The following is a 21010-nucleotide window of genomic DNA, read 5'->3' as shown; positions in this document are numbered from 1 at the left end:
TCAAGCAGTTGCTTTTTATTTCTTAAAAAAAGAAAACAAACAAAAAAACCCCACCGAATAAAAAAAAAAAAGAAATCAGTCCCCTAATGGTGAAAGTATAGATAGGGCATTTACACAGCTACGTCTATCTTCCGCTGACCCCCCACCCACCCACAGTAATGTAGATTTATACGCGCTTACATAATATAGCTAGACATGGACAGACGAACGGGCTTCGAGAGAGAAGGAGCGGGGCGCGGCGGGGGCCTCCAGCCTGCCAGGGACGCGCCGAGCCGCGGGACTGCCCGACACCCGGCTCTCCCACCCCAAGCCGCGGTGATGCCTCCCCTTGCCGCAGCCCCGGCCGCGGGGCTGCACTGGTGCTGGGCAAGGAGGGAGGCTGCTCTTTGGCTGACGGGGTGATGCGCCTTGCGGCCGAGCCCAGGGAACCGAGCCTCCCGGCCGCCCTCCTCCTCCTCACGAGGTAGTCGGGGAGCTGGGCCGCGTTTGACGTACGAGGTACGGAGAGGAGGTGCAGGCTGGCAGAGGGCACGCGCGGCGGCCGAACTGAGGGGGCACGTGTCGGATGCGGGGGGCAAAGCCCTGCCAGCCCAATGGCTCTCGGCATCTTCCCGATGGGAGCCGTTGTCCGGCCTGCGGTCCCTTCGCAGACAGAAGAGCAGTACGAAGGGGTAAGGCCACAGGTGTCGGCACCCTACCGAGGGTGACCCCCGCCTTGGGCACTCACCCTGCCTTCTTGGAAGCTCTTTGGGAACAAGGGAGAGAGCCTGTCACGCGCTCAATGAGCCAAATACAGTACTTGTGTCAGCAAAATGAAGTACTACCAGTTCTGAGGTTCAGTCTGGGAGGAAAGCAGAAATAGCCCTCATTTAGTACGGAGGCAACAGAAATAGCATTGTCCCCTCCGAGGAAAGCCGGGGGCAGCGAGGTCTCTGAGACAAAGAAAGGAGAGACACTTCTGAGATTAAAAGGCCATTCAGCAAAGAGAGAGCAAGGACACAGTGCCACGGGAAAGGGCACACAGCCCCTCCAGCCCCTGCGTGGGACTGCCAGAGCGGGCGGGGAGCACCAGTCCAGCCCCCTCCCCAGAGACCCTGGGGGCTGGATTTGGCCACTGGGCAGCTCTGGCTTAAGCCATCCTGTCCCCATTCCTCTCCAAAGCAAAAGGGATTTACTGGAGCAAGAGGTGCGCAGAGACAAGGCAGCACTGCTCCCCCAACCCACCCTGCAGCTCTCCCGGGAGCACACCAACACCTCGCCATGTGCCACGCAAGGAACTTTGTTACTGGCTTGGGCTGCAGATGTGTTGCTTACTGCCAGCTCAGGTGAGTCAGCCCCATCAGAGGCTGGTGTGCCACCAGAGAAAACCATAGGTGGGAGGGAGAGGAATCAGCTGGAGACTGGGGTGCATCCATTCCCACGGCTAAAAATGAACCTTGGGGCTTCTGGATATGAGGCCAGACCGGGATGGTCAGGGCTCCTCTACCAGATCAAACCAGGGCTGGGACAAACTGCCCCATCACCCTCCCAGAACGACCCTGGCCTGAGGCACCACCATTTTCCTTCTGTACACAGACGGAGATATCTTCAGCTCCACGTTTCCAGGGTAGAAAACGTGGGACAGGGAAGGAAGTGAGCGCCTGGGGGGGTGGAGAACACTCCTTCAGTTCTGCCAGCCTCAAATTAGAGGGAAAACTAGAACGTTTTTCAGTGGCAAAACAATGCGGCTGCAGAGCTGCGGCTGCAGCGCTCACACCTGCAATTAGACTAGAAGGGGCAAAGGGGCTCGGTCAACAAGAAACCCACAGAAGCGCCGGGTTTAAAGCTCTTCTGGAGAGAGAAATGTGGCCCCGAATCTGCAAGCAGCCCAGTACAGAAGGGAAGAAAGCAGCACTGGGGAACGACAGCTCATCCACGCTCATCCTCCTGCTGGGATAAGCAACACTGCGGGCAAGATTGGACTTGGCAGGCAGGAACGTCAGCACGGAAAAACCCCAGGCTCTGCTTGACCTGAAGCCCCCCCAAAGAGCCCGCCACGCAGGATGAACTTAAAGTACCTGGAAGACAGGCAGCTGGGGTGACAAACAAGGCAGGGAGCCCTGAGCACCAGACACGCCTCGCAACTGGTTGTGATGAGGAGCTGAACTCCCACATTCTGGATTGCACTTGATAATATCAGCACCTACTGAAGGACCCACCTCCTGGCTGCTGCCCGCCAGCCTGGGGAAGCGCTGTGGGTCGCGGGAACCGGTGGTCCCCTGTTAGTCCAACAGGCAGGGCAGTCTGTGTGGGAAGGAAAGCAAAGCATCCTCTTTGCAGGGCTTTTGGGGTCATTTTGGTCCTCTGTGCCTTGCATAGTATTCTGCAGCTACTGAAGCAAAACACCTCTTGTTGTTTGGTTGCAATACTGCAAGGGAGAAGCCTGCATAGTGTCCTGGATCGGCACAGAGAGGACCTCTTACATACCTGTGTGTGCGTGTGTGCATTTTTCTATATTATTTTTCCCACCAGGAGGATGTTGAAGTTAACACTTGTCGTTGTAGAGCAGGGAAGGACCAAGGGACGGTCCCGTGGCATGCACGGGGGGCAGCAAGGCACAGCCCTTAACCGGAGCACAATGCCTCTGCCTGCACGTGCACACAGCTACAGGGACCCTGGTCTCAGCAATAATTCCTCCTTTTTGCCACGTTCCCTATGACTCTGCTACACACCTGGCCTAAGCAACGTGACCTACAACATCTGACCATGACCCTGAGCCTCAGGGAAAGGCAAATCCTTCTGTGTGGCCAGATTTCCTCCGTTAGTACCGTTCCACGCTTCACTTCTCTCCCTGGCTACTGCTGTATTTCTTTTTAATTCCCCATACAGGTGGCAAAAATGTCTATCAGGGTCCGTCTCCCCAGCACGGAGAACCATGGTAGCCATCGTATGCCACGAAGCTTGGCCAGAGCAGCTCCGGCTGCAGGGCCGGGCTGCGGGGCGGCCACGGGGCGCAGTGCTCGGGGGCCGCGGGGCGGAGGGCGGGCGGGAGCACATGGGTGGGGAGGGGAGGCCGAGCTGCTTCCTCCACGCCGCTGCCAACGGGCACCGGCTGCAATGTGTGGGATCTCAATTATTATCTTTTTTTTTTTTTTTTTTAAAGCCAGCCTCACGGAAAACTATAAATTAATCTGCTAATTAAATACTCAGGTGAGAGACCAGGGAACCTCCAGCCATGGAAGCAGAGGAGCGGCTATGGCTTCTTCCGTAGGTAATTGGAAGGGATCCAGCCCTCCCAGCACGGCCCCCCAGTCAGGACCTTGCAAAACCACCAGCCACTGCTGTTCTTCTCGCGAACTTCAAACAAAGTCCCTTCTTTAAAGCTGTTGGTCTCCTCGTCGCCTTCAAAATCCGCCACTGCCACGTAGAGAGCTTCCCTGGAGATGTCGGGACAGGAGACGGGGGCTGAGGTCCTCTCCTTGGCTTCCCCTCTCTCCACTGGCTTGGATATGACCTTTGGGCTTATGCTGCTTTTCACTTTGGCTTCGTCTTGGACGGAGGCAGAGAGGAACGGCTTGGCTTTCGGAGGAACCAGCATGGGCCTCCCCGGCACTGGGGACGACCTGGCTTCAGGCACTTCCCGTGGTGGGGCCCGGAGCTCTGCTGCGGGGCCGGAGGCAGGACCCCCTGTTTTCTTTGGGGGGGGTGGTCTGCGGGGTGGCACAACGGGGCGCTGCGGCGGGGCGTCCCTGGCACCCGGGGTGTTTGCTGGGCCCAGGGGAGATTTGGGCAGCACCTCTTTCGTGGTGTGGCTGTCCAGCTTGGGCAGGGGCTTGCTCTCCGTGCTTGGTCGCTCCTGAAACCTTCCAGAAGCCTCCGAAGAGACCGCAGCATTACTGAGGGAGCTTTCGCCGGCAGCGGTGTCCTGCTCGGAGGGTTTCTCTGGGCACTTTGCAGGCCTAAGTTTGCTCCGCAGGCTGCAAATGTCCAGTTTATCATCAGCTGGAGGTGGGTCAGTCCGGGGGGCTGCAGCGGGTTTTGGCCTGATCTGAGGTCTTGACTTCAAGAACAGATTCTGGGCGATGGGCTCAGGCTTGTCCTCCGCGGGCTCAGCTTTTGGCTTGGTTGGCTTGACAATGGGCCGGAGGTTTGGCTTCTTCACTTCCTTGGCTGACACCTTGTGTCCACATTCCAGTCCCATTTCGTTTTTCAGCTGGAAGAGTTTGCCTTTCTCCGGTTTCAGCTCGGGCTTCTTGCTGTCCTTCGGGGCCGCCGACTGCTTGGGTGGGATCATGGGCAAAATCATGCCCGGGGGCTTGGGGGGAGGCCTCTGCCTCTCCAGTAACTCGCCTTCCGATTTAAAGATGGACTCCTTCCTGGGCGGCAGGCTGGGCTTCTCCTCTGTGTCACGGTCCGAGATCTCCTCGTAGCCACCGGCGAAGGCTAGGTCTCCGCTCTCGGGAGTCTCCTTCCCCTTCCAGTCTTTGGCCCACTTCCCACCACAGTCCGTACCGTTAGGAGGAGCCTCCGGCAGAGGACGGCACGGTCCCGTCACTTCCTCGCCGGTGCTGCTGTCAGCTGTGGCATCGCCGAGCCGGAGCTGGACCATCTCGTTGGGGAGTGGAGCCAAGAAATTCGGCCTGGACGCATTGCTGGTTTTCTTGTACTTATCGATGAACGTGGCAGGGGCCCAGCCTTCCTTCTCCTCAATCTGAATGTACCACCAGCCGCTCAGGTTCTTCTCAATAACCTGCCGAGGAGAAAGGAAACCTCAGACATCCACGCAGGAGCCCTCTCTGCATGAGGGGGGTGATGCTGGGTGTCTCCGAAATGATGTTGGGGTGGTATATGGCCTCGGTGCCTCCCTGTCCTGGTAACCAAAAGCCATGTAATCACAGGACTGGAATCCGAGCCTCTGCCAGGGCAGGGGACCTGTGTGCCGTGGGACCAGGGAACGACATAGCCACCCCAAGGAGCTGCGGCTGAGCCGTCACCATCCTGCCTGGGAGACAGGACCGGTGCTGGGTGCTGGCGGCGGCCACTGCGCGGCACTGTTGGAGCGATCAACCGGCGGCGACGCCACACGCTCGGCCTCGGCCTGCTCCAGAAGCGGGGCTGGGACCGGGGAGGAGCTGCCTGGGGCAGCCATAAAGGAAAAATCCTCCTAGAGAGGCACAGCTTACATTCTGAAAAGCAAAATCACATCTGCAAGAGGGATTCTGTCAGCAAAAGCGGGTGTGCTAGGAAAGCAGTTCTGGAAAGGCTTTTAACTTCACACCTGGCCTAAATAAGAAAAAAACCACCATCTCTACTCCGTTTGTGGTGTGGATTTTAATTTCCACTAGCTCAGACAACGCAGCACCCACACACCTGGGGGACAGGAGGCCACCAAGAGCCCCAGGGACCCCAAAGTCTCATGAGCTCATACAGGTTTCTCTCCCATTCTAGGAGAGCCCTGGCATGTTAACAGTCCCCAGAGGCGATCACATGCACCACCATGCCTGGTTTCCACCCATAACACAGTGGTCAGCTGAGCTTCCCCGCCTGGAAAGGGAGCTCCTGCCTGAAGCAGGTCCCAGGGCAGTGGGAGTCAGGAGCGCTGCACTGGCATGAAGGTGTGAGAAGGGAAGATGACAGTCTCACCTCTACTTTCATTCCTGCCTGGAAGCTGATGCCGTCAGGGATGGTGGTCTGGAAGTCAGCGATGGTGTAATATTCCTCTTCCACTTGAGGAGGGACAGGAGGTTTAGGCAGGTTCAAACCACGTGGCTACGACAAGAAAAAAGAAAACCCATCAGCGTGTTTCTACAGAAGGTGCGACACAACGTCCACACAGACCACCAGCCTGCAGAGACGCAAGCCGGCACGGCCAGGCCAGGGAGATCAGCTGTGCCCATGCAGCACCCTCACCAACACAAACCAGCAAACCATTTCCAGGCTGAGCAGAAAATTGCTCGGCGGCAGAGCTCTTGCTGACAGCAGAGCCACCCTCCCCGGAGGGAGGGAGACAGTCCGCAGCCTCCCACTGGCAACCCAGCCTCGCGGGACAGGCTGGCCAAGACTTGAAAGACCACATGCAAAGAGGAGTCTTAAGACAGCAGGGAGGTGACAGGCGTACTCCAGCCTTGCCTAAGAGCAGAGCCCGTGGTAGGGGCAAGGTGCCAGGCAAAGAATAACCAGTGACCAGAGCTCCTTCCAGTGCTCCGCTCCGACTCCCTTTGCCATTGCTGCTCTCCTGCATCAGCTGGCACTTACTATGGTGAGATCTCGGCGAGGAGGGGGTCTCTGCCTCATCTTTGGTGACTCTGTGGAGGAAGAATTTCAGATGCTGTTGAGTTTCTGGCTTTTGGTCACATGTGTGCTCACAAAAGACAAGTGAAAGAGAAAACAGAAAGGGAAGGACCAAGCCTGCCCCATGAGCAAGGAAGCCGAAGGAGGAACCTGTCTGCCCAGTACCCTCAGTGGCATGGGTCACCCAGGTTTTGAGGGCATCCCACTGGACGAGGAACCAGCTTTGCACCATCAGGTGCTGCTGGGAAATGCAGCTGAGGTCACCACACGAAACTGCTTTTTCATTGCAGGCCTGACCCAGCAGACCTGGCCTGCAGAGGGGTTAAAACGCCCCAGCTTCTGAGAGGAGAGCATCTCCAGGCTGGCAGGGGAAGGCTTTTATCACACTTGCTGGTCCTCAGCAGGTCCCTGGGCAGCACTGTGCTCGTGCCCCATCTGCCTGTGCAATGTCACCTCCAGACCTTGCTGCGGAGCTCACAGCACCTGCAAGCCTTCTGCCTCCCTCACATCCCGTTACGTTGCCCAAAAGCCTGCAGGAAAGGCTGTGCGGACACCCCAGCCACCACCGGCCTCCTCCCGACCGGCCACTTACTGCGTCGGATGTCAGCATTGGGCAGCGGACGGCTGTCGAATCTCCCATCCCTTTGGCCAGGGAGCCCATCCTTCTCTCGGCTTGCCATAACCTGCTGCCGGGAGATGCCATCCAGATCCAAGGCACATGAATGAGCGGAGGAGCCTGACCCCAGCTTCTGCGAGAACATCTCTCCATTCCCCTTTTTGAGGTAGGAGGCGGGGGCCCAGCCTTCTTGGCCCTGGTACCTGCAGCAGCAGCAACAACAGCAGCGTCACTGCACAGAGCCCCGATGCTGCACCGGGACCGTGAGCCCTTCCCGGAGGAGCAACCCACTGTGCTCAAGTGGTGCTGAGCCATCGGACATCCCCGGAGCCAGAGCTCAGGACATGCGCTGACCAAAGGTACCGCATGACCTGGGGAAAACGAGCTTGCCCAGTGTCATGCTCCCTGGCACATGGGCACCTGGAGAGCTCCAGCCATGACTAATGCTCCCGTGCAAGCTGGCCACAGCCAGCGGGCCAAGGGCTGGGAACGGCACGAAGCCCAATTTCCTTTTCACCTCAGCAATGGCACCGGTTCAGGAATGAAGCACACTGGCAGGGGAAGCAGAGGGGAAAACCAGAGCACTGCTGCTAGGACTGATGTACCTGGTCTTTGGAGAAAGCACAAGCCCTGTGCCCGAGCGCCGGCAGCCTGGATCCCTTCCCTGCTCTAAATCTGCACTGTTTAGGAGAGAAACCAGCCCCGCGATCTGATGGAGAAACCACATCCGCGGAGTGTCCCTGCCATGCCGGAGGGTCCCGTGCCAGCGTCAGAGACTCTCCCCGCTGGCTGGGCTGCAGCCACTATGCTCAGATGGCACCAGCTACTGAGCTTGTAATTGCCTTTAGAGCTCTTGTGGCAGCTCTCTGCTTAAAAAGTCAATGGACGTTTTTCTGGGGCTTTGCTGCTGCCAAGACCAGAGGTTCAATGTAAGGTTAAGAAAATTGCAGCATGTGCTCCCACCCCGCTCAAGTCCAGCCGTTTGCTAGACCACAGACAAGAGAAAATGAGCTTCCAGGAGAAAACAAGTATCAGCTTGGGATGATCCGGAGTCTTTGGCCCCAGCACACGCTGCACACAGCAGACCTGGCCCGGACAACGGCCCTTCTCCGCAGGAGCCTCCTAACACAGGCAGAGGATCCAGCCTGCCTCCAGGACACTCACCGGTTTTCCCATCAGCAGCAGATGACGTAACGCCAATGCTCTCACAGCGGTTCCCTTTGCGCTGTGGGGCATGTGATGCCGTGACGCAGCCCACCTCCCAGCACAGGAAATCGGGGGATTTTGAAGACATTTAACCACAGCTATGCTTGGCTGAAGCCCTGAATGTCAGCTAGCCTTAGTTTGTAGGGATGGTGAGAAATGAGTGCTGGTACACTGCCCTTCCCGATACCCTACACTTGCCTCTGGACCATACATCCCACGTGCATCAGGGCTCTGCTTTGCACAGCCCCGGCTGCAGTGCCAGGGAAGAGGAAGAGGTAGGGACGGTACCTGATTTTCCACCAGCCCTCCAGGTTCTTCTGGATCACCTCCACCACAGCCCCTTTGTCCAGGTTCATTTCATCCTGGTCTCTTGCGGTGTAGGGGTAAATAACAGTGTACTTCTCCTCTGTTGGAAAGAAAGTGCATTTCACAGAGATATTGTGTTACGGAAACCTGGACTCAGTCGAACAATGGTGAAGTGCTTTATATAATGATAATTCCTGTTGTAATACAGGTGCAAACACACAGGGATAGACAACCATTCATAAAAGAAATGCCAGTGAAATGTATTTCAAAACAAATCCAGCTGCATTTTGGAATGTAAGCTTTAGTGAGCTAGTCTGGTCCAAGGAGAAGGTGCCTAAAACAGTTCCTCCGCTCCCTTAGGACTAAAGATTATCTTTTATATGACAGCTCTCCTTTCACCTGCTCTTCACAGAAGCCCTTCCATGCATCCATTTCAGTTAAAATGTCTTTCTCAGAGCCTTTAAAGAAGAACTGTCCTCTACAGAGGGAAAGAAATCCCCTAGGCATCAGGGAGTAACCCCACACATACAGCTGTGTTCTCATGCACAGCTCTCAAACTGAACTCCCTGTTCAACGGTTGGGTCCCCAAGACATCGGTCAAAGCCACGTGGTGAGCCTGGAGAAGAGTCTGATGTCCTGTGCACTAGACCAAACAACGGTAAGCAGGGACATGGATGCTCTTGCCTTCAAGAGGAAGGGGAAACATCCTAACAGCCATGCAGACAACATGTCAGACAAACAGGTCCATCCATCCACCGACCCCTCTCCCTCACCTTGTCCTGTCCTCACTGGAGGAAACCCAGGAAAGCAATTGCCCGTGCTTAAGCAGTGCCACAGTAGGGTGAAGGCCATTTTGGGAAAAGTCTGCCTCCAAACCCTACACACTCATATATCCCCACCGTGCATGTTTCCTGGCTTTGTCTTCTTGGAAGAGCACAGCCCTTGAAGGGCCCGATTTTCCCACCCGCTTCACGCAAATGAGTCAAAGCAGAAAATGTCCTGTCACATCCAGCAAAACCAAGCTGGCTCTTCTCCTCCTGACCCCCTCTGAGCCCCCAGCCCCAGGGCTATGCCTCAGAGGAGTTACTCTTACAGGAACTAAGGCAGCAGTTGCAAGAAGTCTGCATACATGCGCTGGGGGAAAGCAGAAACTCCAGCCCCTGTACATAAAACAAGCCTCAAAAAGTGAGAAGGAACAGCTGATAGAGGAAAGAGAGATGGACATGAGTGGGCCAAATGGAGGCTGAGGAGCATGTATGGCATGCATTGAGGACTGACACAAGCAGGGTCCACCACATGCAAAGTGAACAAACATGCAGACAACAAGGCTCCAAGCACAAGACATGGGCAGCTGAACAAGTCTCTATGAATTCCACCTTGACCCCATCCACTGGTGTACAAGTCCCCAAGAGTCCGACGGCGGCCAACGTGCCTGGGCAGAGACCAGTATCTCCATGGGACTGGGAAGCGCATGTTGGGGAAGCAGGAGAAGGACAAGAGAGGATGTAAGGAGGTGGCACTTCAGGTCCAAGAGGAGACAGGGCTGACACCAGAGAGTGGCACAGAGACTGTACTCGCCTGGAGCCCTCCGGGGGCCCTCCCAGCTCCGAGCCTCCCCTCCCACCCCCAGCTCCCCAAGCAAGGGGCTGAGCCAGCTGCAGCACTGCTTTGAGCACGCAGTGGTCAATGGGAAGGATGCTTTCTCCAGGGGCATTTCAGATTTGCTCTAAGTAAAGATGGTTCAGATATGCTCTAAGCATAACGTGAGCTCAGGCATGCTTTGTTCTGCATGAGTTTAGAAGATAGGGGAATTGTCCTCAGACCTGAGCTTTGGTCCTCCTCCAGTGCAGGTAAAACAGCTCCCTGGGGCCTAAAGGAGGCACTGGGATGGCAGAACTGGGTGTTCCCTGGAGGTGGCACCCTCAGCCCCTCTGTGAGGGAGCAGAAAGGCCAGCAGTTACACCGCCAGCACCCAGCTGCCCCACTCCTGCTACAGCACCGGAGCAGAGCGCTGGGCAGGCAGGACCATTACGGGCAGACAGGACTGAACAGACGTGTGGGTTTGCCCTTCCCTCGGCTCCTGCCCTGCCTAAGTCAGGCCGGGCTAAGCAGTCCTGCGAGCAGCTCGGTGCAGTTCAGCACAAAGAAGCTGGGGCAGATGCCTCCAGCAGCTTCTTACCTTCATCGGGCTGCATTGAGAACTCATCCTGGACACCATCCTGGGCCTCCAGGCAGGTCGCCGGCACCCAGCCTTGCTCCTCTGACGTGCTCACAAACCACCAACCTGAGAAGAAAACAGCAGGCGGCTCAGCCGAGGGCTCCCACCAGCCAAAACCTCCCTCCCTCCCACCAAACCACGAGCCTGGGGGGCTTTGCCCCCTCCTTGCTGCCTACACGGGAGGCTGGGGTGACCCCAAAGCAACAGAGCCAAGCACTGTCTGAAAGGGAGCACAGACAGCAGCACGGGAGAGTCGCAGCTGAATGCTATCTAAATGTCCGGTTCCCTCCCCACGAAAACTGGGAGAGACTCTGAGAACTGAATGGCTCCAGCCACCGCGTTTGCTTTCCTTTTTTTCCCCTTCATGGTTCATTTTCCCTCAGTCTGGGTCAGCAAGCCCGGGCCAATTAGCAGAGATGAATACACTGTCTGCAAATCGATAGCTGCCTCCTGCTGCGCTCTTGCCTTCTTTACGTTTGTGGAAATAGCAAGTTTTAAAAGCTAAGAGCAAACGCAGGATTAAAACATGAGCTCTCCCAGCGGAACGTAGCCAGCTCCACAGCAGCCACGAGCAATTCTGGGCCACCCTGGGTGTCCAATCAAAATAAACACGTGCTCCTCAGTTATTAAAAGCACAAGCTATTTGTGTCTTTAGGGGAAAAAAAATAAAGACCGAGCATTATCCTCAGAACCTCACCAGTGAGTCATTTAGAAAGACAACTAGATTGCCGGGGAGGGAATCAGCAGCTACCTGCACGGAAGGGAAAACCAGGGCTGACATTTGATAAATAAATTATTTGCCATATCTTTTGAATTGGCTGTGCTAATAGGCTTCACTTGCTTCAGGGTTGCTTTTATTTTCCCCATTCTTAAAGAGCTGCTGATGCAACTAATCCTCTGGGGACCAGGTTTCCAGAATTTTAACATCAATTTTACAATTTATCTTTAAACCCCCCCCAAGCAACTTCTGTTAACTTCAGGGAATAAATTCCTCTTTTCAGCAAACTCCAGAAGCTGGGCCCACGACACGACTCAATCCCTTTGCAGATTAAGAGTAAGCTTAAGTTCTGAAGCAAGCGCGTGGCTCGGCTGCCTGCCCCGCTGCAGGGCCGGGTGCTTCATCAGCTTCGGAGGCAGGAGCTGCGAATGCACAACGGGGGCTTTCACGGGTGCCAGGAGCGTGCCCCCGCTGTCGATAAAACAAGCCTGCCAACGCCGGGAGTGGCTTCTGTCCTCAGGACCCATCAGCCAAGTTTTTCAGCACCGAGAAACATAAAGCAGAGGCAGTAAACGATGGACGGCACCTGGCGCTCAGCACACGGGTAATCAGACCCTTCCTTTCGAGACAGCCCTGAAGTCTTGCCCACGCTCATACAGACCCTGCAGGCTGAAGCTGTTTCCTCCACATCCCCCCTCGGCTGACCATCCAAGGACATCCCTGCGAGGTGCCTGGAGGCTCTTTTGCTTAAGGTCCTATTAGGAAAACACTGATAATACAGGACTGCTATTCCTGCCCCTGCCCTGCGACACAGAGTAGACCCGAAGCCCTCTGCCAAGCCAAACTCTCTGTACCTGATTCGTTCTTCTCAATGATATCCACCAACTGGCCCACGCACAGGCTGATCTCGGAGCTCTCCTGCTTCTGGTAGTCCGCCACCACGACATACTGCTCCAGCACCAAGGGGTCGACCGAGGCAGAGTCAGCTCCTGCACAGGGGGGACAAGAACTGACCCATGTGCCAGGGTCAGCACCAGCTCCTGAGAGCGCGGGCCACCGCTCCCGAGCACCTGCTGGCCTGCGAGCAGCTCCAGGACACCCTGGGGACCCCAGCGTGAGAGACGTGAGCCAGAAACTTGGGCAGAGTGAGGAGGAGAGAGACCAAACCCGCAGCCAGGTGAGATGGGTACAGCCAGGTGGGACCTTTCACTTGCTACCCACCTTCCTGCTCACAGACAGAGCCGTCCAAGCAACCCCACCGCCACCACGGATGCGCACAGCAGCCCGGTCCCTGCTGCCGGAGGCCGAGGGGGGCTCGGGGCAGTCTCCTGTGCACTGGCATCAGCTGCCCCAACGCACGGACCAGCTCAGACCCCACCCAACACACACAACCTGCAGTGAGTTTTGCCGGTCCTGGCTAAAAAGCCTGGACAACCAGGCAGAGGGGCATTTGTAGGACAGAGCAGCATCCCCCTGCCATCGTTGCCTTTTTACATATTTCAGCTGCCTTCTCACAACTCGCCAGCACCGTTTGCTCTCTGCTATTTGCTCCACTAACTCTGCTCAGCTTCTCCTGCTGCTCCTCCTGCTGGAGATCCCAATTTCATGCCAGAAATTAAAAAAAACTCCCCAAGGAGGAGCCAACAGGCAGGATTCACGGGGAGCAATGCTTTTCTTTGGCCAGAAAGGGGCCTGGCAGCCAGAGGAGCACTGGGCGCTGCGGCGGTGGCCACGCAGAGCCCGGGCAGGCTGCAGCTGGCACTGTGGGCTGAGGCCAGGGGACACCCAGGAGCACCGCCAGCCCCCGCCTCGGCCAGGGACCAGCAGCAAGGCACAGCAGGGCAAGGCTGGCTTGTATCTTCCACGCACATCTTCACTTAGGAGAGTGCTCTGGATATGGATGCACCCCTTCGCTTGGCGTTGCTTGCTATGGTAGCGCTGCAACAGAGGTTTCCACTCGTGTCTGTCTCTGCTTTAGAAACACGGCCCCAAGGCTGTCCCCATACGCGGAGCAGAGCTACCCTTTTCCCACGGGGGCACAGAGGCTTGCTGTGTGCAGGGAGACCACGAGGCGACCCAGGGCCCCGCGGGCCCACGTGTGCAGACGCTGCGTGTGCTGGGTGCTGAGCCCAGCCCATTCAGCCCCACCGAGCAGGGCATTCGCTCGGGCTCAGCCTCCTGCCAAACCAGCCGTAAGGCGATGGGTTACCCAGAGCACCAGCAGCACTTGCCCCACCTGCCTCCAAAAGCCTCCCAGAAGCAAAAACGTGTCAGAAACACTTGCCCACAACTCCCCTCCACCCCGAGCCCTGGCTCTGGCCTCCAACCCAACCCTTTGCCTTGTGGCTTCGCAACCTGTCAGATGAGGACACTTATATTACCCCGTTCTCCCCAGGTACGGTAAGAATTAATTAATATTTGCCAAGTGCTTTGGAAATAGGATAGTGTTAATTATTATATCACGAGTGAGACAGAAGAATCACACCGGATCATGGGTGTTAAGTGGAACTTACAGGGGCTGTGCACGTGTCTGAGCAGGGAGCCTCAAGTTTTGGGCCAGGGCAGAGATCACATCTGGCCCAGCCCTCTGGCTGCTACAGCACGGCAGCCACGCGGGACAGCTACCTCCCAGTCTCTAAAGGGTGTGAGAAAGAAACGACAGAGAGCCATGGTCCCTCGGGACACAAAGGCAAACTGCAGCAAAGATGAATTCAGGCTACATGTCAGCAAGAAGTTTCTACGGGCAAGGGCACCTACGCTGCAGCGGTCCCCCCTCTCGCGAGAGGTCTCAGCCCGACAAAAGCTCTTTCCTATGGGGGAACCCGTTGCAGGGCACAATCCTGCAATGAGCGGAACAAGAGAGATGAGTAGGGATGGACAAGGTCTAGCAGGGCTTCAGCAATGCTAGGATGCTCTGCTCCCCCAGAGAGAACTCCTCCTGCACCCAAGGTCACCACCTCTAAATGGGTTCTGAGAAAGACAGACCACAACAAAGATTTAAATGAACAATGTAACTTCGGGACAGTCTTATTTAAAGGAAAAGGAGGCAAACTGTCCGTGTTGTTCTGCTATAAACAGCACTCTGCAGACTCCAGGTGAGCTGGCCAAGTGCAGAGGATCTGTTACCGCTAATGAAAGCTTCCCCCATGCCAAAACCCAGAGGTGCGGCACCAGACAGAATTAAAAATAGCCCTCTAAAGTGAATGGTGGATGCTAGGACTATCTGTTCTACGAGCTCAATTAAAGGCTTGTGCTTAAAGTGATCAGAGGATCTACCCAGCCCCTGACAGAAGAATAACAGCTATAGGAAGAGAGCAGTACTCTCCTTTCTGCCTCCCTTGCTATCATTACACCCATTGCTCTGAGGCTATTTGTAGTTTCAGCAGGCAATTCGGTATGCTCCAATGTACCTATTACACCAGCAACAGAAGTGGTAAACCGAGCTTGGAGGAAGAAGTAGGAGTTAATTTCAGGAGCGTCTTCACCTGGCATAATCATCGTCAACCACAAAAATACACACTCAAGTTAACAAAACATCCTATTTATGGGCAGACTTAGTCTCTTAAAAATAGCAATGGTGTAAACCTTGCCATCTAAGACGAGAGACAGTACTAAAGCTCTGCAGCTGGGAGGGGAGGAAGCATTCCTACAGCCCAGAGCCCACAAGAGAGGGAGTTTTGCAGACAGCTTTAGGCAGGAGCACAGACTGTGTCCCCTGAACACCCCTCGCTTGTGAGACCGACACAAACGCGGCCTAGAGAAGGGACGTGCATTGAGTCAAGAGCCACTGAGGTCCTTGCACTGGAATTGCAGAACTGATGCTCGCCGTGGGCACAGGTATATGTTTTTGAAGCCTGCCCTTGCTGTACACTGTAGCTCCTGCCCTAAAGCACCCTCCAAATATGTCACGCTTTACCCAACTTTGGATGAAGTTTCTTCCTCCTCGTCCTTGGCCTGTGCTAATGTGCCCCAGGCGCTCAGGACAGCCCCTCCTCTCCCAGACCCGAAGTATTTGTGAAGATCGCTACTGCAAAAGCGACTTTCTTCCTGCTCTCACGTGAAATGGGCACTAGATATTGTGCTGTACTCTTTGCAAGCCCTCTCATCTCTCCAGGGATTTTTCCAGAACTGGAAAATAATCACATGGAAATACCATTCACCAGTGGAAAGGGCCCGCTATGGCTGCTGTAGGGCCCGCTATGGCTGCTGTAGGGTACGACAGCTGTGTTTTTCACTGTCTCTCATTAGCCCGAATACCGTGGTTTGGGGTCTCTACGCCATTGCAGGCATATTACATAGCACAGCGAAAGGCGCATGGCCACATGAGAAGGTATTTAAAATAAAACTGGCAGGGGGAGACTGGAGCTCTCTGCCAGCCTCCTTGGGCAGCTCCACCCAAATACAAGCTCTGGGGACCGTTTCAGGTTCCCCTGCACTAAGACAGTGCTGCCACGAACCCATGCCTCTCCATCTGTGCTTTCTGTTGAACTGCGAGAGGAGTGAATAGGAACGCTCAAAACAGTCTTGGGGACTGATCTGATGGCTACTTTTAGACATACCTGAATCAGTGGCCAAGTCAGTCTTCAGAGCCCGGGGAATAATCCACCCCTGCAAGCTGCAGGCTGTGTGGAGCCTGGGCCCGCGCCGAAGGCTCACAGACACGTGGGATTACAAATATGGGTAAAAAAAACTCAGCAGAGGAAGCAGATTTTATTTCCAATGCTCACTTACACTGGGCCCTCCTCGCCAACAGCAAATGCCACTTCAGTCTCTTGGTCACCGCGGGAGGCTGAGGGCAGGCAGCGCTTTAACGCACTTTACACCCCAGTGTTTGCTTAAATCCCATTTCAAAGCAGGGCTTGCTGTGCCGGGAGCTGGGGAGCTCTTTCCAGCGCTCTCCTGAAGAGCGGCTCACCCCCTCTCCGGCAACGCTGGGAGAAAGAAGCAATTGGGAAACAATTCTCGCTGGCTTTGTTTCTGAACAGCTATTGCTTGCCCCCTCCTCAGGGGGATCCCCTATTGAAAGAGCCTTTTTCGTGCCTTGCTGCATATTTGCTGCCTCAAAGCAGGCCTGGCTTGAGGAACCGATCACCAACCAGGGACTTGCACAAAGCAGAAGAGGATTCGGGGTGACAGCAGCAGAACCGAACTCTGTTTCTGCTGCCAGAAAATGCAAGACAGTCAGAGGAGTCTCTGAACACATCTGGCACAAGGCATTGGCCCTTTGCAACCTTACTGCACGCAATCATCTTTCCCTGATGGCTGCTGCACATACGCCAGGCGCCACGGGCAAAACACCGCATTCAGCCCTGCTGGGGCAGCCTCTGGCTTGGACGTTACCCAAACTCTCCCTGTTCCCTCCCTCTCAACAGTGCCAAGCAAACAGCATCCCAAAGAGCATTTTCTCTTTGACCTCAGCAACACCCCTGTGTCACGTATAAACCCGCCACGGCAGCAGGACAGCAGAACGAAGCTGCCCATAAACCTGCAGTGGGAAGGCAGGACGAAGCTGTGCACACAAAGAGGAGAAAAGCTCCTGCTTCTCTAGCAGTCAGCATCCTTACACTGATTTCTGCCCTCAAAGAACTGAGTTATGAAGCTGAAATTTTCTTCCTCTTCTCCTCAACCCTAAAGAGGTCTTCTTTTCTCTTGCCTAACGTATGTGGACTGGGTTCAAAGTGATCTAAACACACACTGATCTCATGGGGAAACATAACACCTTTCCCTTATTCACCTGCTGAGCCAGCACACAAGGTAAGTTTTCAAGACGAGGGCGATGATTGTATCATTATTTTACCTCTGTTTTATCAACAGAGAGGAGAAGGAAAAAAATTGCAGCCTGTTGTTGTCCACACCCACAGCCAGAGACTTCTCTGTGCCTCCAAAGCTAGTTGCAGACCCACCACCTCAGCACAAGAAAGCTAGTACAAAAACTGCAGTCGGTGCTTGCAGATGGCTCACGAGAGCCATAAAATGACCACCCCGAGGTCCAGCTTTGACAGACACACCTTGCAGCAGTCAGAGTTTGAGGAGAAAATGTTGTCTGAAGGTTTTAACTATACTGGTAAAGCCGTGCTAGTCAACCAGGAGAGCACCCAGTTACGACCTGCCCACGAGAACAGAGCAAAACCAGGAGCCACTGTTCAAGCAGACAACATCTGAGCTTTTCATATGCATCCTACAACTCGTCTCAGGTAAGAGGCTGGGACACCATCAGTTCTTGAGGGAGGGATGTCCTGCAGATCCAGTAGAAAAGAAAGTGGAATTAAGTCTTTGAATCTCCCCTGTACCTTTTCTCTCTCCTCCGAGAGGAACCCACTCATCTACAAGTGAATTTGCTTACGCAGCTTATGGCAGTGCCAACTCTCGGGCCAAAAACTTTTCCACAACCTATTTCAGCAGAATCTCCATCCAGCCGAGACTCAGACCTTCCTTCCCAAAGACCCTCATGCTATTTTTATACCTTCTGTGGCTCCAGTAGCTGAAAGATGCCCTCCCTAATCCAGACTGAAGGCTCTTCCCCTCCTCTCTCCTTCTCCTCTTTCTGGGAAGCTCAGATAACTGCTAAAACACACCAACTAGGGGGTCTTTCAGAGACGTTCCCCTCTCTTGAGCAGCAGGGGTAGAGCATCCCAGATCCAGCTGTCCACCCAAGGGATCCCAGCTGGTGCAATCACAAAGCAGAACACACCACGGCATCGAGAGACTTTCAACCTCACGCTGACCACCACGCAGCTCAGACCCTCCTTCGGACTCGGCAGATTTTGCATCCCTGCCCTCCTGGCTGCAGACCAAGCCCTGCCCTTCACCCAAGACCTGCGACACAGCCCCTGCATGCGGAGCTGTACCGACAGCCAAGCGCCAGTCCCGAGCCCGCCGTACCTCCTCTCCGCTACTGCCCCGTGTCCACCAGCCACTACAGAAAGCTACAGGGGATGTGACAGCTTCTTGCAAGGGGCTTGCCCACCCAGGCCCAGCAGCTGATCCCCCGGCAAAAGGCAAAGCGAGAGCAAGGGCCAGGTAGCGAGCGGCTGTTACTACCTCTCTGCAGGAAAGAGGCCGTTCTCTGGATAAACCCTGATGGAGGAACAAAATGATGGGAGACAAGGCATGAGGTGGGGAGGGAAACGAACAGGGGGGTGGCAGCAACAGTGGCAACAACTCGATTAACGAGTGAACAGGGAGGCCAGCGCAGCGTGGAGAGCTGCGGGCAGCTGTCCCACCTTTGGGACCACCATGGGAGGCGCAGGGGACGTGAGACTGCGACTTGGAGGCTGCAGTGAAACCCTGGGTGGACGGAGGGGGCACGCCGTGTCGGGAAGCCCCACGCCCCATGGAGGAGCACAGCCAGGGGTTGGCCCGCTATGGGGCCGGACCCTCATCCCACTCCAGGAGACCACGGCTGTGGGTGAAAGGAGGAGTTGGTGGAACCGGCAGAGAGGAAAGGAGTCCTTACCAGACCTCTTCTTTCCAATGGGCTCCCTGAAAAAGAGAAGGAAGAGTGTCAGCAGAGGGATGGGCTAGTTGTTGCCAGACTAAAAACCCACATAGGAAAGCACAGCAGCGCTGGCCCCAGTGGGGCCACTGACCTCCCTCAACCAACTAACGTCCCCATGGGTGACAAGGGGCATTGCCCACCTTGCAAACAGCCCGTCTCTCCCCCACACCCCCATTTAGTAATTTAATGCTTTCGTCTTTCCCAGGGTGAGGCTCAGTGGCTGGCCTGGGCTCCTTGCTTGGACAGCCACAACTCCCACCGTGTCATTTGGTGAAGGCGGGTGGATTGGGATGATCTGGCAGCAGAGTCAGGAGCTGGGGAAGCCCAAACCCCCAGAACTGCTCCCAGCACAGACCACAGCTCCCACAGAAGCGGGCACCACTTTGAAGACAGACAAGGAGGGAAATACCAAAGTTCCTCCATGTCCTGCACCTCTTGCAGGGACACACATGGGGAGTAGTTGGGGAAGGGGCAAACATTTATACCCCAAAACAGAACAAGTCATTAAAGTGTTGTGGAGAGGATGAACACCAGGGCTGTGCAGCAGAAAAAGTGCCTCCAGGACAGAGCAAGCAGGAGATACTGGTGGTTATGAGGAGGCAATGAGGTAGCTTCAGCCCAAGTCCCCTTGCTGTGGCCAGCACTGGCCACACTGCTGATGAGATGGGTTAGAAACCACAGGTCCTGGGTCCCTTCTTTTAGCTGAATGTTGCCAAGAAACATGGTTGCTGAACGGCCTCAAAGCCAGGGCACAAGCACAACCCTCTTCAGGCACAATGAAATCTCGGGCATTTCATGATTAAAAAACAAACACCAAATCAAAGAAAATATGGGCCCAGAAAAGCCTCAAAAAATCATGGTTAACAAACCAAGACACCCAACCAGCCTGAAACCCAAACAAATGCACCAGCTCTGTCCCCAGCCCAACCACAGCGCTCCGTGTTACTACAAAAGGGCTCTCAACACTTTCGCATAATTCACCACTGTGGCCTTGAAATGCTGCTGTGGTGTGGGGCGATGGCAGGGCGATGGCAGGGCGATGGCAAAGATGGCAGGGGCAATGGCAACCACGTACGGCGCAGACCGCTCTCCCTGCTCCTCAGACTCACACGCGTGACGGATCAAGACCATCTGGCCAAGATGAAATATCCTGGCACCAGCAGACATGCATTGATCCGTATTACGTCCAGGAAGAGTAACAAGCAGAGCAGTCACTGGAGCTCCCAAGGAGGAAAACATTTACCTGGTGATAAGGGGACCCTCCTGAGGCTTCGAGCTGCCTGCCCACTGCTTGGAAAGGCGACTGGACCAGCCCAGAGGGACCCCAGGAGCCCCTTCACCTGCTTATCAAGGCCACTGGCAAAACAACCTTTTCCTCTCCCTCCCCTTTGTCTTCAGGCCAAGCAGAGAAATCCCTCCATGCTCAGCAAAAAAGCCAGCCAGAGCTGGGCTACACTTTGTTCTCTTTCGACCTTATCTGCGTTTTCAGACCATAATTACTGCAGACGTTTATTCCCCTAGAGCGATGGGGTGATGCTGGGACTTGGCTGCCTTCAAAGTCTGCCCGCCCGCCCTGGCAATGTGCTTTGCTCGCAACGCCTTATCCTCCCAGTCCCCCCTTCCCTTTGCACCTTAAACTTCTGGTACTCATCCATGAAGCTATCAATAAAATTAAATTAAATGCAACAAAGACAGACTAGAAAAAAATGGGATACGTTATCTAGAAACTGGAGACTATCTGTTAAGTTCAGAGACCACAGCACTGTGCAAAGACCTGAATACCACGTCCCAGGTGCAGAGACCAATGGAGGAATCTACTGGACAGAGCATCGCAAAGGCATTTCTCAACAGAGACCGCATTGCAGAGCTAAATCAGAGTTTATCAATAAGCCCCATTGAATTTACCCAGCTCAGCAGCACGGCAGGGAAGGGAGGCGAAGAGAGACCAGAGGAGCACGCTGGAGATCAGCAGGTGGGCATGGCACCCTCGTGCTGACAGGAGGGCGCTGATGGAAATAACTTGTTTTTCCCCTGCCATCTGCTAAACATATTACTGTAACTCATCCCCCTGCTTCCTTTCGCTGGCTGCTCCGTCTGAGTGAGGGGGCAAGGAAGGAGCTGCAATTTCACTTTGCTGCTGGGTTGTTCCTGGCATGGATACAAAGAGCTGCAGGTCTG

At 55.2% G+C, this 21010-nt stretch overlaps 1 protein-coding gene across 4 annotated transcripts in view; it reads right to left on the bottom strand.

The window, feature by feature from the left end:
• SH3PXD2B (SH3 and PX domains 2B) overlaps positions 1–21010 on the bottom strand; it is a 78327-nt gene continuing 57317 nt past the window's right edge. The window contains exons 6-15 of one of the 4 annotated variants that reach the window (XM_087754074.1): positions 18791–18816; positions 18376–18411; positions 12189–12323; positions 10578–10682; positions 9775–9858; positions 8381–8498; positions 6863–7089; positions 6235–6284; positions 5623–5748; positions 1–4729 (exon numbers count right to left, since the gene is read on the bottom strand). In XM_087754074.1, the coding sequence (XP_087610200.1) occupies positions 3233–4729; positions 5623–5748; positions 6235–6284; positions 6863–7089; positions 8381–8498; positions 9775–9858; positions 10578–10682; positions 12189–12323; positions 18376–18411; positions 18791–18816 (2404 nt within the window). In that variant the 3' untranslated portion in view covers positions 1–3232. The remainder of the gene's footprint in view (positions 4730–5622; positions 5749–6234; positions 6285–6862; positions 7090–8380; positions 8499–9774; positions 9859–10577; positions 10683–12188; positions 12324–18375; positions 18412–18790; positions 18817–21010) is intronic. The other 3 variants (XM_087754075.1, XM_087754072.1, XM_087754073.1) reach the window with 3 other exon arrangements.

Source organism: Nipponia nippon, unplaced genomic scaffold (assembly GCF_047370975.1).
Source record: "Nipponia nippon isolate SJK-2023a ecotype South Korea unplaced genomic scaffold, ASM4737097v1 scaffold_17, whole genome shotgun sequence".
Lineage (NCBI taxonomy): Eukaryota > Metazoa > Chordata > Aves > Pelecaniformes > Threskiornithidae > Nipponia > Nipponia nippon.
The sequence above is the reverse complement of the archived record's forward strand: the minus strand, read 5'-3'. Positions and strand labels throughout refer to the sequence as shown.